The sequence below is a fragment of the Rutilus rutilus genome (assembly GCF_951802725.1).
Source record: "Rutilus rutilus genome assembly, chromosome: 4".
Lineage (NCBI taxonomy): Eukaryota > Metazoa > Chordata > Actinopteri > Cypriniformes > Leuciscidae > Rutilus > Rutilus rutilus.
The window spans coordinates 5,249,966-5,267,271 of record NC_140212.1 but is presented as its reverse complement, the minus strand read 5'-3'; the positions used below and the strand labels follow the sequence as shown (position 1 = coordinate 5,267,271).

At 38.2% G+C, this 17,306-nt stretch overlaps 1 protein-coding gene and 1 long non-coding RNA gene across 2 annotated transcripts; both read left to right on the top strand.

Annotated features, from left to right (window-relative positions):
- Nucleotides 1-234: 234 nt before the first annotated feature.
- Nucleotides 235-1,486, top strand: LOC311290111. The gene is made up of 2 exons (XR_014627325.1): nucleotides 235-518; nucleotides 629-1,486. It is a non-coding gene; the product is annotated as an uncharacterized lncRNA (long non-coding RNA).
- A 5,403-nt stretch (nucleotides 1,487-6,889) lies between these two features.
- Nucleotides 6,890-16,657, top strand: LOC311290109 (uncharacterized protein). The gene is made up of 8 exons (XM_084408412.1): nucleotides 6,890-6,953; nucleotides 7,075-7,451; nucleotides 7,733-7,768; nucleotides 10,629-10,692; nucleotides 12,209-12,585; nucleotides 12,867-12,966; nucleotides 15,628-15,685; nucleotides 15,807-16,657. Exons 4-6 carry the CDS (start codon nucleotides 10,659-10,661, stop codon nucleotides 12,876-12,878), a joined length of 423 nt encoding a protein of 140 aa, XP_084264538.1. The 5' UTR covers nucleotides 6,890-6,953; nucleotides 7,075-7,451; nucleotides 7,733-7,768; nucleotides 10,629-10,658; the 3' UTR covers nucleotides 12,879-12,966; nucleotides 15,628-15,685; nucleotides 15,807-16,657.
- Nucleotides 16,658-17,306: the final 649 nt, after the last annotated feature.

The window sequence follows — 17,306 nt, the reverse complement described above, 5'->3', positions numbered from 1 at the left end:
CATCTGCTGTTTACTCTTAAGGATCAAGCAATAGACAGAGACCTTAGTTGGCTCATCATTTAGGGATGCATTTAAGTATACAATACCCATTCTAAAGCAGAAATACGTGTGCAAAATGCTCATCTTTATAAGTATAAAATGGGGGAATTTATCACTTGTTGCAAGTGGCTTTTGTCTGCCAAATTAAATGTGGTCCAACCAAATATATATAAGATATTTCAAAAGATTATTGATTTTCTTTATAACTCTTGTACATCATTGGCTCAGTGTTTTCTGCCTTTGTAACTTTGTAGGACTGAACTATTATTTTAATGCACTGCTTCTATGCTTACTTGGGATACAATTTTTACACTCTTGGCATCTTTACTAATGTAACTAGGTCAATGTGAAAACAACACAGATACGCAGGTTATTGAACCACCTGTTGATGATCTTTGGAATTTTTTTTTTGCTTGGACAGTTTTATATAAAGGTTGTGGGGTTCAGGAATTATACATACTGAATCTAATACAAGCAAGGTAAGGCATCTTTAACACTGAATCACACTTCAGCTTCTTGACACATTGTTTTTACTTTTCAATATTTGTGTCATACATCTCTATAATTGAACCTGTGTTCTTTCTGACAGATATGGCGGTCTTTTATGATCTTCGGCTGGTGTCTCTGGCTGTGCTGATGCTGGCGTCTCAGCTGGACTCTGCCAGTGCTGCTGTTCGGGTGTTTGGCTTACATGCCAAAGACCTCACCGGTGATCCTTTTGGAAACTTTCCCGATCCATACGTAAAGGTCTGGTGTGGATCTTCTTTTGGGGGGCAGACAGAATTTCACAAGGATAACAATAGACCTACATGGTCTGCACAGTTCAACTTCCCAAACTGCAATCTACATGAATACCTGAAGCTGGAGGTGTGGGACAAAGACCTGAATTTTGATGATCACTTGGGCACGTGTACCTCACGGGTGAAAAATGGGACTTTCTCCATTATTTGTCATCTGAACAGTGGAAGTCTGTTTTACATGTACGAGTTGAAACAATAAACCTTTTCTAGACAGCTTTGAAACACTGTAACTAGCCTAATAGGAATAAAGTTTAGCAATATCAACGCTATCTCACGACCAATTCGTACGAATTCGTACGAATGATAAAAAGTTGGCTAATTCGTACTAATTCGAACGACCTCACTCGTACGAATTTGTACGATTTGTCTAAACCCACGTGATGGGTAGGTTTAGGGGCGGGGTCAGGGGTAGGTCATTCGTATGAATTCATACGAATTGGCCAATTCGTAAAATATGTACGATTTTGCAAAAAACATACTAATTCGTACGAATAAGCCACCTCGTAGAATTTGTACGTTTTCCTGTGAGATCGGGCTCGCAATATGCAATATAACGTGTATGTTTCGCATTAATATGTTCATTAAAATCTACAGCTAACATACTTTTCTTCTTTAGTGAAATGCTTTTATTAACAAGAACATAAAAATACAAATGAAAGTCATAAATCAAGGTTGTCTCTGCTTCTCAGTTCACACTGAATCTAGTTTTAATTTTTGCACTTCATTAAATGGTTTTACCATATAGCCCTGCTTCTCTTCTCACAGAGTGGTGCAAGCAATACATTCCCCATAACCTGCACATCACATCACATCACGCCACATAACACTTTTCATACTTGTAAACATGAGTATTTTACTCTACATTTTATGTTACAGAAAGTGTAGTATACATCAAATGTACATAATTGTTAAGCCATTTACAATAAAAGGTATTTTGCTCCTTTGATATTTTTTTTTTCTGTCAAAATTTGAATGATCCCTGGAATTGCCAAGCTCTAAACAGGCAATAAAACAAACAAACAAACAAAACATTTGTTGTGAATGAATGATTTAAATTAATCTATTGATCCACTTCATTTACAGTGATTTCAGTTCTCTCATCAAATCTAAAACAGATTTTACATGATGACGAATATAATGTGGAAACGTCACGAAATGCAAAACAAAGACATATTATGACACTAATGATGATGTCATATGTATAAATTGGCCTACAAAATATATATATATTCTAGAAGTAGGCTGTAGACCTATGTCCAAGAAGAATTTTAGACAGGGATGGGCAACTTCGTTCCTGGAGGGCCACTGTCCTACAAAGTTTAGCTCCAACCCTGAAAAAATCACCTGCAAGTAACTTTCTAGTAATCCTGAGGACCTCGATTAGCTTGTTCAGGTGAGTTTGATTAGGGTTGGAGCTAAACTCTGTAGGACAGTGGCCCTCCAGGACCGAAGTTGCCCATCCCTGATTTAAGAAGAATGTATCTAGAACCCAAGGATCTGATGTTGCCTTCTCCCAACTGTCCAGTTGCTTCCCTGGGGTTTGAAACCTCTGGTAGTACGTCTCTTAAGTGATCCTCCCCTGACTGGAGTGTGAGACTGGTCAGTTTGGGGAGCCTGGTAAAACGGTCTGGTGCCTTGATCATGGAATCGGTAACCCCTAGCTCGCCTTCTCTCATTCCCCCAAGGTTCTGAACGAGGAAAGTGTGGGGGCTGAAAGGAATGAGCAGCTCGATGGCCTTATTTGGTTCGTCCACCAAATGTTTGCTGAACTGATTCTCTTCTGCGTCTTGCCTGATCAGCAGTTTCCAGGGAAGACTGTGAATCAGTTTGAAATATCCGACCTGGAACCACTGGCATATTAGTCCAGTCCTTCCTAATAGCATCAGGCAAAGATGTCTGAGCTAACCACGTTTGTCGTCTGGCTAAAATTGCTGAAAACATGTGATGAGTGTGTGATGAGTGCTGTGTCAATCAAATTTATCACATCACGCTCTTCTTTATTAACAACTTTGCTTAAAGCAGCCAAGACTATTGCTAAACCATTTCCTGATCCGGCTTCCCGGGTAGCTTTGTTATACTCTTGGCTCATTAACCGATCAGTCTTTTGGCTCTCCTTACCAGGACAACAAGGGTTCTCAGTAACCTTATCAGGTCCCAAAGTGGTAAGGGCTGTGATATCTCACTCCACTGATGACATGTTCCCCATACTACTCTCAGGAGGTTAATCTAACTTAACAAACAAACTTAATTAAGCTGCGGTGCAGCTTTTGGATTATTCCAGGCTTTCCTCAGCATCTGGGAATAATCCTCAGCCACAGGAATAGACACAGTAGGCTGTGCACGGAAATACCCGTCCATACACCTTGTGTTGGGGCTGGAGCTTCTTCCTGAGTATCAAGGCCCAGGATCCTTGCTGCACTAAAAATGTGTGAACGAATGTCAGAATGCCCTTCTGAAACTTCTGAAAAAGAGATAGTTCACCCCAAAATATTTATCATTTTCTCACCCTCATGTTGTTCCAAATCTGTATGAGTTTCTTTCCTCTGTTGAACACAAAAGAAGATATTTTAAAAGATGTTGGTAACCAGACAGTTGACGACAGGAAAACAAGTACTATGGAAGTCTATGGGTGTCGTCAACTGTCTGGTAACCAACATTCTTTCAAATATCTTCTTTTGTGTTCAACAGAGGAAAGAAACTCATACATTTGAGGGTAAGTAATAAAAAAAAACTTAATTTTTGGGTGAACTCTCTCTTTAATTGTCCTCATTTTTAAGTCATCTGCTGTTTACTCTTAAGGATCAAGCAATAGACAGAGACCTTAGTTGGCTAATCATTTAGGGATGCATTTAAGTATACAATACCCATTCTAAAGCAGAAATACGTGTGCAAAATGCTAATTTTTATAAGTATAAAATGTGGGAATTTATCACTTGCTGCAAGTGGGAAACAGATCTCTGAGCAGGAAGAGAAATTGATATGACACCAACATTTGAGAATGAGAGGTGATTCTGAATCAACTTATCCCTACTGAGGTCTCAAGTATTAGTTGCCTCTGCTTCTCAATTCACACTGAATCTAGTTTTATTTGATATATGGCTTTATTAGTATTATATTGTGAATGCACTTTGTTAGTTTTATTTGAGTAAAATAAAGAGTAATACTCGCTGATTTCTCATCAAACCTCTTCTTTTTAACTCACACTGCCCATATAAGTTCTCACGTCACTGTACTCATGGCAACGGCCTTCGGTTTTATGGCAGATCAGTAGCTTCTTTAAGGGGATCTCTCTCTCTCTCTCTCTCTCTCTCTCTCTCTTTGTAGCAGTCGGTCAAATCACTCTTGTAAATGCTTTGGTTTATTCTAAATACTATTAACTGCATTAGACCTGCAACGTCAGATTACTTTTTAGTTTCACGTTTTGCACATTCGACTGTGCAGATGAAAAGAGAACAGTCCTGATTCACCAGAAACAAGAGCATTTTATTTAGGGTACAAAGCATAGCGGAGATGCTCTCATCACCTGAACTACTGAAAGGACTTAGATTACAGCTGGTTACATTCTGCTTAGTGTGCTTTCTGTGAAACGTGTGGCACATGTGTTCCTGCAGGAACGTCACTTTAGGTCAACTGTACAGTGTAGACTCTCAACTGGCTCTCTGTATTTAAAATACGATTGTTTTACCTTTTGCTTTGTACACAACGCTTTACCTGTAGACGGCTCGTTTTTTACCCACTTTACGTCGTTCGGTTCGTTCAAACTGTGAACACATCAAAAGGTCTTTAACAAAGAGGTCCCACCCGCTCAGTGTTCAGACTAATGAAATCTGTAATACTACCTTCTGAGTGCCATGTCCCTGTCCCAGATACAAGTGTTAATTTGCTCTCGCTGTAAGAAACAGGTCGTCCTGTTCGACTGTAGAGGGCGCTAATGTAACTGCAGTGCAGGACCTTCAACATTTAAATGAGATTCACCTCTGACCTCTGATGTAAATGATAACAGCACCTTGAAAAATACAAAAACCTCTTTTTTTCTTTATCCTTCACTTTACTTTGAAAGAAATTGTGTTTGTAGCATGCTGATGTGCGAATGAGCCATTCAGTATCGATACACATTGTGATTATAACAATTTTTTATTTTATTTTTGCATGATACTTCAGTTACACAGAAAAAATGCACACAAACTCACTCAAAAAGGATCTTATTGAATGAAACCCTCCTTTGTAGTCGCTCTCCTGTGGAAAGAAATACAACAGAACAATGTTTACTTAATGCTACTGACCTGTCATTAAGTTATTTTGTTTTTTACTGCAATCTGATCCGCTTGTTTTGCTGTCTTTTGAGTCTCTGGATTTTCTTCTGGCGACTTTCATTAAGTGTTTTTTTTTTTCTCCGTATGATATTTAACATTGTACAAAATGTTTTTAAAAATTCCTTAAAATGAAAACCAAACAAAAACAAGTAGGGAATCATCTGCAATGTTTAACTGTCTGTTTTGCACTAAGTATAGGATGTTCAAGCTTCATATAAAACTGCGCTTTGCGCTCCAATAAAACAGCATTTGTTACCTTATTTGTAAACTTAATAAAAGTCATTTAAATAAATCAAGTTTGCTTCTCCTTATCAATTCATACTGGATCCTGGATTAGTTATCATGCAGTTTAGAGCAATAGAGCTGATGACATACTTTTGATACAGAAGTGCATCTCATTTCAGTTACTTTATTATGTCTCTCATGAGCTACTAAATACTGCAATCTGTATTATCTGTGATCCATTTCAGAGTGTTATTTGTGCCCACCTTTAATATGTCTTGAATGTCCAATAATTATTTGTTCATTCTAGCAAATCTGCATCTGATGTACAAAGAGAATGTTGAGGTTTTTTTTGGATAAAATAGTGTATTGATACTTTATACAACACTACACCCTACCATTTCAGGACATATTGAGTGTTATTTGCATATATATGATAAAGATGTGAATGACACCATGTGTGCACATGCACTCTGTGCCTCGTCCTTCCAGATGTGTACATGCAGTATTTCTTTTCCTTGAGATAAGACGCTCTTCTTCATATTGGTCAAACATTGGATTCTGAGTCGGACCAGCAATCAATGAATTGAGGCAATTGCAGTTTCACATCCTTTTGCCATGTACTTTTTAATTGTTACAAACACCCATGGCCATGTAAATATACAAAACTTCTTCACTGCTTATTCATATTTAAAAGGCTTTTGTCTGCCAAATTAAATGTGGTCCAACCAAATATATATATATATATATGTGACGGAAAGGCAGAGACGGTCGGATCCATTTGCAGATATTTAATACAGAAGATAAACTCAAAAGATGACAAGGGCAATCCAGAATCGTAGTCAAACAAGCAGTAGTCAGAGGCAGGCAGCAAAGGTTCACAAACGAGTTCAGAGTTCAAGGTCAAATACTCGAGATCAAGTCTAAACACTGAGTAGCAAGAGATACAAACGGAGACAGAGGTTTGGTAAAACAAGACTTCACAAATGAGAACAGAACAGAACAGTCCAGATAAAGGGGAGCTGAGGGTGCACAGGTGAAACTGATGAAATCATAATGAGGTGATGAGGGAAATGCAGTCCTAGTATGCAGGAGAGAGGGACCTAGTGAAACCAGGAGGAGGCGCTGTCGTGCGTTCCGTGACAATATATATATATACTGTTTTTAAATTTTTCTTAAAAAATGTCTAAAAGTAAAAAGAAAAAATTAAACTAGCATTAAATAGTTAATTTCTAAGAATGCAGCACATTTAAAATATTTTATCGATAAGATATTTCAAAAGATTATTGATTTTCTTTATAACTCTTGTATATCATTGGATCAGTGTTTTCTGCCTTTGTAACTTTGTAGGACTGAGAACTATTATCTTAATGCACTGCTTCTATGTTTACTTGGGATACAATTTGTACACTCTTGGCATCTTAACAAATGTAACTAGGTCAATGTGAAAACAACACAGATACGCAGGTTATTGAACCACCTGTTGATGATCTTTGGAATTTTTTTTTGTTTTGATTGGACAGTTTTATAAAGGTTGTGGGGATCAGGAATTATACATACTGAATCTAATACAAGCAAGGTAAGGCATCTTTAACACTGAATCACACTTCAGCTTCTTGACACTTTTAAGGCACATTGTTTTTACATTTCAATATTTGTGTCATACATCTCTATAACTGAACCTGTATTCTTTCGGACAGATATGGCGGTCTTTTATGATCTTCGGCTGGTGTCTCTGGCTGTGCTGATGCTGGCGTCTCAGCTGGACTCTGCCAGTGCTGCTGTTCGGGTGTTTGGCTTACATGCCAGAGACCTCACCGATGACGCTTTTGGAAACTTTCCCGAACCATACCTCAAGGTCTGGTGTGGCTCTGCTTTTGGGGGGCAGACAGAATTTCACAATGATAACAATAAACCTACATGGTCTGCAAAGTTCAACTTCCCAAACTGCAATCAATATGACAACCTGAAGCTGGGGGTGTGGGACAAAGACCGAATTTTTGATGATCACTTGAGCACGTGTACCAGACAGGTGGAATATGGGGCTTTCTCTCTGGGTCTTTGGACTTCACAGAGGGTGAATATTAATATATTGCGGAAACGAGGTGTCGTTTTGAATTGGCTATACGTCTGAACCCATTTGATGGCACAGTCCTAGCCTTTAGGCAGAGTTGCAAAAAGCTTCTTATATAAAGTGTACAAATACATGATCCAGCCATTATATCACATTCAAAGGCTGTGAAAGTACTTGAGGATTGAGTTTTTTAGAAACTTTGATCGGCCTAAGTATGCAAAGCGTAAGTGTGCCTATCATCAGTGCACCCTTCCTAGCATAACCACGGTGTCTTTATTTTACAGACGGATTCTTAAACGGCATGAGCAGCTCTTGTGAAGGTGAGGCATCGGTTTTATGGCAGATCAGTAGCTTCTTTTGGGGGATCTCTCTCTCTCTCTCTCTCTCTCTCTCTTTGTAGCAGCCGGTCAAATCATTCTTGTAAATGCTTTGGTTTATTCTAAATACTAACATTGTACAAAATGTTTTTAAAAATTCCTTAAAATGAAAACCAAACCAAAACAAGTAGGGAATCATCTGCAATGTTTAACTGTCTGTTTTGCACTAAGTATAGGATGTTCAAGCTTCATATAAAACTGCGCTTTGCGCTCCAATAAAACAGCATTTGTTACCTTATTTGTAAACTTAATAAAAGTCATTTAAATAAATCAAGTTTGCTTCTGCTTATCAATTCAAACTGGATCCTGGATTAGTTATCATGCAGTTTAGAGCAATAAAGCTGATGACATACTTTTGATACATGAGTGCATTTAATTTCAGTTACTTTATTATATCTCTCATGAGCTACTAAATACTGCAATCTGTATTATCTGTGATCCATTTCAGAGTGTTATTTGTGCCCACCTTGAATATGTCATGAATATCCAATAATTATTTGTTCATTCTAGCAAATCTGCATCTGATGTACAAAGAGAATGGTGAGGGTTTTTTTTGGATAAAATAGTGTATTGATACTTTATACAACACTACACCCTACCATTTCAGGACATATTGAGTGTTATTTGCATATATATGATAAAGGTGTGAATGACACCATGTGTGCACATGCACTCTGTGCCTCGTCCTTCCAGATGTGTACATGCAGTATTTATTTTCCTTGAGATAAGACCCTCTTCTTCATATTGGTAAAACATTGGACCAGCAATCAATGAATTGAGGCAATTGCAGTTCCATATCATCTCTCTCTCTCTCTATATATATATATATATACTCTGGTACATCATTGGCTCAGTGTTTTCTGCCTTTGTAACTTTGTAGGACTGAGAACTATTATCTTAATGCACTGCTTCTATGCTTACTTGGGATACAATTTTTACACTCTTGGCATCTTAACAAATGTAACTAGGTCAATGTGAAAACAACACAGACACGCAGGTTACTGAACCACCTGTTGATGATCTTTGGAATTTTTTTTTTGATTGGACAGTTTTATAAAGGTTGTGGGGATCAGGAATTATACACACTGAATCTAATACAAGCAAGGTAAGGCATCTTTAGCACTGAATCACACTTCAGCTTCTCGACACTTTTAAGACACATCGTTTTTACTTTTCAATGTTTGTGTCAGACATCTCTATAATTGAACCTGTATTCTTTCTGACAGATATGGCGGTCTTTTATGATCTTCGGCTGGTGTCTCTGGCTGTGCTGATGCTGGCGTCTCAGCTGGACTCTGCCAGTGCTGCTGTTCGGGTGTTTGACTTATATGCCATAGGCCTTGGCGGTGACTATGTTGAAAAGTTTATCGATCCATACCTCAAGATCTGGTGTGGTGGCTCTTTTGGGCAGACAGGTTATCGCGAGGATAACAATAATCCTACATGGTCTGTAGAGTTCAACTTCCCAAACTGCAATCAATATCACAAAATAAAACTGGCGTTGTGGGACAGTGACGTAGGTTTGGATGAACACTTCGGCACGTGTGAGGGACCGTTGAAATATGGGACTTTCTCCATGTATTGTGATCTGTACAAAGGAAGTCTGCATTTCAAGTACGAGTTGAAACCATAAATCTTTTCTAAACAGCTTTGAAACACTGTAACAAGCCTGATAGGAATAAAATTTAGCAATATGCAATATAATGTGTATGTTTTGCATTAATATGTTCATTATCTCTTTTACACTTCATTAAATGGTTTTACCATGTGACCCTGGACCACAAAACCAGTCATAAGTCGCACGGCCAAAAATACATTGTGTGGGTCAAAATGATCGATTTTTCTTTTATGCCAAAAATCATTAGGATATTAAGTAAAGATCATGTTCCATGAAGATATTTTGTAAATTTCCTACTGTAAATATATAAAAAAAAAAAATTTGTGAGTGAATGCAGCACAATCGTCAAAAATTTTTACAACTTTAAAGGCGATTTTCTTAATGTTTCGATTTTTTTGCTCCCTCAGATTCCAGATGTTCAAATAGTTGTATCCCGGCCAAATATTGTCCTAATCTAACAAACCATACATCACTGGAAAGCTTATTTATTCAGCTTTCATATGATGTGTAACTCTCAATTTCAAAATTGTGACCCATGAGACTGGTTTTGTGGTCCAGGGTCACATATAGCCCTGCTTCTCTTCTGGTGCAAGCAATACATTCCCCATAAACTGCACATCACATCACATCACGGCACGCCACATAACACTTTTCATACTTGTAAACATGAGTATTTTACTCTACATTTTATGCTACAGGAAGTGTAGTATACATCAAATGTTCATAATTGATAAGCCATTACAATAAAAGGTCTCTTGCTCCTTGGATGTTTTTTTTTCTGTGGAATACGGAAATGTGAATGATCCCTGGAACTGCCAAGCTCTCAGTTGGCAATAAAACAAACAAACAAAACATATGTTGTGAACGAATCATTCATCACTCATGAATCATTTCAATGAATCTATTGATCCAGTTTATTTACAGTAAATTCAGCTCTCAGTCTCATCGAATCTAAGACAGATTTTACATGATGATGAATATAAGGTGGAGTGGAAACATCACGAAATGCAAAACAAAGACATACATGTATTATGACACTGATGATGATGGCATATGTATAACTTAGCCTCCAAAAAATATATATTCTTGTAAGTGTGCCTATCATCAGTGCACCCTTCCTAGCATAACCACGGTGTCTTTATTTTACAGACGGATTCTTAAACGGCATGAGCGGTTCTTGTGAAGGTGAGGCATCGGCTCAGATAGAAACGCAGGATGAGGGAAGTTAGTAGGCATGGGACAGTATGTTGTAAGTATTTCAGAACCTCCAATAGCTTAGATGTTTTTGCAGCGCTGCTTAATTGGTTTTGACACCATCCAGTGTCAAACCATGAATGTCCAATAATTATTTGTTCATACTAGCAAATCTGCATCTGATGTACAAAGAGAATGGTGAGTTTTTTTGGGGGGGGATAAAATAGTGTATTGATACTTTATACAACACTGCACCCTACCATTTCAGGACATATTGAGTGTTATTTGCATATATATGATAAAGGTGTGAATGACACCATGTGTGCACATGCACTCTGTGCCTCGTCCTTCCAGATGTGTACATGCAATACATTTCTTTTCCTTGAGATAAGACTCTCCTCTTCATATTGGTAAAACATTGGATTCTGAGTCGGACCAGCAATCAATGAATTGAGGCAATTGCAGTTTCCATATCCTTTTGCCATGTACTTTTAATTGTTACAAACACCCATGGCCATGTAAATATACACAACTTCTTCACTGCTTATTCATATTTAAAAGGCTTTTGTCTGCCAAATTAAATGTGGTCCAACCAAATATAAATATATATATATATATATATATATATATGTGACGGAGAGGCAGAGACGGTCAGATCCATTTGCAGATATTTAATACAGAAGATAAACTCAAAAGATGACAAGGGCAATCCAGAATCGTAGTCAAACAAGCAGTAGTCAGAGGCAGGCAGCAAAGGTTCACAAACGAGTTCAGAGTCCAAGTTCAAATACTCGAGATCATGTCTAAACACTGAGTAGCAAGAGATACAAACGGAGACAGAGGTTTGGTAAAACAAGACTTCACAAATCAGAACAGAACAGAACAGTCCAGATAAAGGGGAGCTGAGGGTGCACAGGTGAAACTGATGAAATCATAATGAGGTGATGAGGGAAATGCAGTCCTAGTATGCAGGAGAGAGGGACCTAGTGAAACCAGGAGGAGGCGCTGTTGTGCGTTCCGTGACAATATATATATACTGTTTTTAATTTTTTCTTAAAAAATGTCTAAAAGTAAAAAGAAAAAATTAAACTAGCATTAAATAGTTAATTTCTAAGAATGCAGCACATTTAAAATATTTTATCGATAAGATATTTCAAAAGATGATTGATTTTCTTTCTAACTCTTGTATATCATTGGATCAGTGTTTTCTGCCTTTGTTGTAGGACTGAGAACTATTATTTTAATGCACTGCTTCTATGCTTACTTGGGATACAATTTTTACACTCTTGGCATCTTTACTAATGTAACTAGGTCAATGTGAAAACAACACAGATACGCAGGTTATTGAACCACCTGTTGATGATCTTTGGAATTTTTTTTTTTTTATTGGACAGTTTTATAAAGGTTGTGGGGATCAGGAATTATACATACTGAATCTAATACAAGCAAGGTAAGGCATCTTTAACACTGAATCACACTTCAGCTTCTTGACACTTTTAAGACACATTGTTTTTACTTTTCAATATTTGTGTCATACATCTCTATAACTGAACCTGTGTTCTTTCAGACAGATATGGCGGTCTTTTATGATCTTCGGCTGGTGTCTCTGGCTGTGCTGATGCTGGCGTCTCAGCTGGACTTTGCCAGTGCTGCTGTTCGGGTGTTTGGCTTACATGCCAGAGACCTCACCGATGAGGCTTTTGGAAACTTTCCCGAACCATTCCTCAAGGTCTGGTGTGACTCTGCTTTTGGGGGGCAGACAGAATTTCACAATGATAACAATAATCCTACATGGTCTGCACAGTTCAACTTCCCAAACTGCAATCCATATGAAAACCTGAAGCTGGGGGTGTGGGACAAAGACCTCATTTTTGATGATCACTTGAGCACGTGTGGCAGACAGGTGGAATGTGGGGCTTTCTCTCGGGGTCTTTGGACTTCACAGAGGGTGAATATTAATATATTGCGTAAACGAGGTGTCGTTTTGAATTGGCCATACGTCTGAACCCATTTGATGGCACAGTCCTAGCCTTTAGGCAGAGTTGCAAAAAGCTTCTTATATAAAGTGAACAAATACATGATCCAGCCATTATATCACATTCAAAGGCTGTGAAAGTACTTGAGGATTGAGTTTTTTAGAGACTTTGATCGGCCTAAGTATGCAAAGCGTAAGTGTGCCTATCATCAGTGCACCCTTCCTAGCATAACCACGGTGTCTTTATTTTACAGACGGATTCTTAAACGGCATGAGCGGTTCTTGTGAAGGTGAGGCATCGGCTCAGATAGAAACGCAGGATGAGGGAAGTTAGTAGGCATGGGACAGTATGTTGTAAGTATTTCAGAACCTCCAATAGCTTAGATGTTTTTGCAGCGCTGCTTAATTGGTTTTGACACCATCCAGTGTCAAACCCTCTCCGGTGAGCGTAGACAGGCACATTTTACTCATTAAGCAACAGATGTGACAGCAAGTGTAACTTCACGAGCGAGAAAAGGACCAGAAAGGTGAAAAAAGACAGTTAGCAACCCTCACCGACACAAGAGCGCAACTCTCTGCCAAAGCAGCACTGTTGAAGAGTAATACTCGCTGATTTCTCATCAAACCTCTTCTTTTTAACTCACACTGCCCTTATAAGTTCTCACGTCACTGTACTCATGGCAACGGCCTTCGGTTTTATGGCAGATCAGTAGCTTCTTTAAGGGGATCTCTCTCTCTCTCTCTCTCTCTCTCTCTCTCTCTCTCTCTTTGTAGCAGCCGGTCAAATCACTCTTGTAAATGCTTTGGATTATTCTAAATACTAACATTGTACAAAATGTTTTTAAAAAATCCTTAAAATGAAAACTAAACAAAAACAAGTAGGGAATCATCTGCAATGTTTAACTGTCTGTTTTGCACTAAGTATAGGATGTTCAAGCTTCATATAAAACTGCGCTTTGCGCTCCAATAAAACAGCATTTGTTACCTTATTTGTAAACTTAATAAAAGTCATTTAAATAAATCAAGTTTGCTTCTCCTTATCAATTCATACTGGATCCTGGATTTAGTTATCATGCAGTTTAGAGCAATAGAGCTGATGACTTTTGATACATGAGTGCATTTAATTTCAGTTACTTTATTATATCTCTCATGAGCTACTAAATACTGCAATCTGTATTATCAGTGATCCATTTCAGAGTGTTATTTGTGCCCACCTTTAATATGTCATGAATGTCCAATAATTATTTGTTCATTCTAGCAAATCTGCATCTGATGTACAAAGAGAATGGTGAGGGTTTTTTTTTGTTTTTTTGGGGGATAAAATAGTGCATGGGTCACCAAACTAAGGCCCGCGGGCCGACTCAGGCCCGCCACCCCCCTTTGACTGGCCCCCCAGCCCCTCTGCCCCCCACTACTTGAACTGGCCCTATGAGGCAATCCCCAAAAGTCGTCATGGACGGTACGTCATGGTACGGGCGTCACGGTTTGGTGCATACATTTACACGGAGAATACACGGTATAAAAATAAATAAAACTCGCGTGCAATTTAATTAATGTAATGCGGAACTACTGTTAGATACGCGGGTTCTTTAGGGACACCTAATCTGCGCGTGTGTGTGTGAGTGTGTGTTTGTGAGTGAGTGAGTGAGTGTGTGTGTGTGTGTGTGTGTGTGTGTGTGTGTGTGTGTGTGTGTGAGTGAGTGAGTGTGTGAGGCGCGGCCGCGATCGAACAGTGGAAACATAAAAACATACTCCGTCATTTAGTTTATGCAGGACATCATTCAAACTGCAAGTGCAAAGTGTTTAAGTTACTGTTAATACAATTTTTAAGGAAAACAAATATATTAATCTGAAATGTAGCAGATTGATTTTCAATTCATTCAGGTACAATTACCAAACATATCAATCAAGGTCTTTTTATTAATTGAATTAATAAACTAATTATATAAAACTATTGTCAGTGCACTAAACTGGTTCTATGCCTTTACTTTATTAATAAAACTTTTTTCTTTTTTTTTAAATACAAGGCTTAAGACATTTATTTTTCTTTTGGTGGTCCAGCCTGAGACATGCACAAGCCTTCTGCATTTTTGTTTTGCTTTTCCCTCCATTGAACCGAACCGTGATGTCTGAACCGAGGTATGAACCGAACCGTGACTTCTGTGTACCCTTCCACCCCTAAAAGAAAGTGCAGAGTTTTCAAAGAACAGTGGACCAACGATTATTTGTGAAGAATAACTTTAATTCAAACAAAGTGTGAAGACTCGATTACAACTTTTGCAAATCACTAGTAAAGATAAACAAATATGTGCCAGGAATCAAGTGTTGATATAGTAGTGTGGATATAGTAGTGGGGATGGCTGTGCTAGGCTAGTAATCTCTACTACACAATGAGGCCTGCTGGTGGTCATTTTGGTCTGGGTCATACATTTCTATGTTATATAGCTGACCCGGCCCCGGCCCCCCCATCACAGTCAGGAACGATAATGTGGCCCCCAGAGAAAAAAGTTTGGTGACCCCTGAAATAGTGTATTGATACTTTATACAACACTGCACCCTACCATTTCAGGACATATTGAGTGTTATTTGCATATATATGATAAAGGTGTGAATGACACCATGTGTGCACATGCACTCTGTGCCTCGTCCTTCCAGATGTGTACATGCAGTACATTTCTTTTCCTTGAGATAAGACCCTCCTCTTCATATTGGTAAAACATTGGATTCTGAGTCGGACCCGCAATCAATGAATTGAGGCAATTGCAGTTCCATATCATCTCTCTCTATATATATATATATATACTCTTGTACATCATTGGCTCAGTGTTTTCTGCCTTTGTAACTTTGTAGGACTGAACTATTATCTTAATGCACTGCTTCTATGCTTACTTGGGATACAATTTTTACACTCTTGGCATCTTTACTAATGTAACTAGGTCAATGTGAAAACAACAGATACGCAGGTTATTGAACCACCTGTTGATGATCTTTGGAATTTTTTTTTTGCTTGGACAGTTTTATATAAAGGTTGTGGGGTTCAGGAATTATACAGACTGAATCTAATACAAGCAAGGTAAGGCATCTTTAACACTGAATCACACTTCAGCTTCTTAACACTTTTAAGACACATTGTTTTTACTTTTCAATATGTGTATCAGACATCTCTATAACTGAACCTGTGTTCTTTCTGACAGATATGGCGGTCTTTTATGATCTTCGGCTGGTGTCTCTGGCTGTGCTGATGCTGGCGTCTCAGATGGACTCTGCCGGTGCTGCTGTTCGGGTGTTTGGCTTACATGCCAAAGACCTCACCGGTGATCCTTTTGGAAACTTTCCCGATCCATACGTAAAGGTCTGGTGTGGATCTTCTTTTGGGGGGCAGACAGAATTTCACAAGGATAACAATAAACCTACATGGTCTGCACAGTTCAACTTCCCAAACTGCAATCTAGATGAATACCTGAAGCTGGAGGTGTGGGACAAAGACCTGAATTTTGATGATCACTTGGGCACGTGTGGCAGACAGGTGAAAAATGGGACTTTCTCCTTTATTTGTCATCTGAACAGTGGAAGTCTGTTTTACAAGTACGAGTTGAAACAATAAACCTTTTCCAAACAGCTTTGAAACACTGTAACTAGCCTAATAGGAATAAAGTTTAGCAATATGCAATATAACGTGTATGTTTCGCATTAATATGTTCATTAAAATCTACAGCTAACATACTTTTCTTCTTTAGTGAAATGCTTTTATTAACAAGAACATAAAAATACAAATGAAAGTCACAAATCAAGGTTGTCTCTGCTTCTCAGTTAACTCTGAATCTAGTTTTCATTTTTGCACTTCATTAAATATAGTGCACCATATCCTGCTTCTCTTCTCACAGATTGTTGCAAGCAATACATTCCCCATAAACTGCACACCACATAACACTTTTCATACTTGTAAACATGAGTATTTTACTCTACATTTTATGCTACAGGAAGTGTAGTATACATCAAATGTACATAATTGTTAAGCCATTTACAATAAAAGATCTCTTGCTCCTTTGATGATTTTTTTTTTTTTTTCTGTGGAAATTTTAATGATTCCTGGAATTGCCAAGCTCTAAACAGGCAATAAAACAAAAAAACAAACAAAACATTTATTGTGAATGAATAATTTTAATTAATCTATTGATCCACTTCATTTACAGTGATTTCAGTTCTCTCATCAAATCTAAAACAGATTTTACATGATGACAAATATAATGTGGAAACATCACGAAATGCAAAACAAAGACATATTATGACACTAATGATGATGTCATATGTATAACTTGGCCTACAAAATATATATATATTCTAGAAGTAGGCTGTAGACCTATGTGCAAGAAGAATTTTAGACAGGGATGGGCAACTTCGTTCCTGGAGGGCCACTGTCCTACAAAGTTTAGCTCCAACCCTGAAAAAATCACCTGCAAGTAACTTTCTAGTAATCCTGAGGACCTTGATTAGCTTGTTCAGGTGAGTTTGATTAGGGTTGGAGCTAAACTCTGTAGGACATTGGCCCTCCAGGACCGAAGTTGCCCATCCCTGATTTAAGAAGAATGTATCTAGAACCCAAGGATCTGATGTTGCCTTCTCCCAACTGTCCAGTTGCTTCCCTGGGGTTTGAAACCTCTGGTAGTACGTCTCTTAAGTGATCCTCCCCTGAC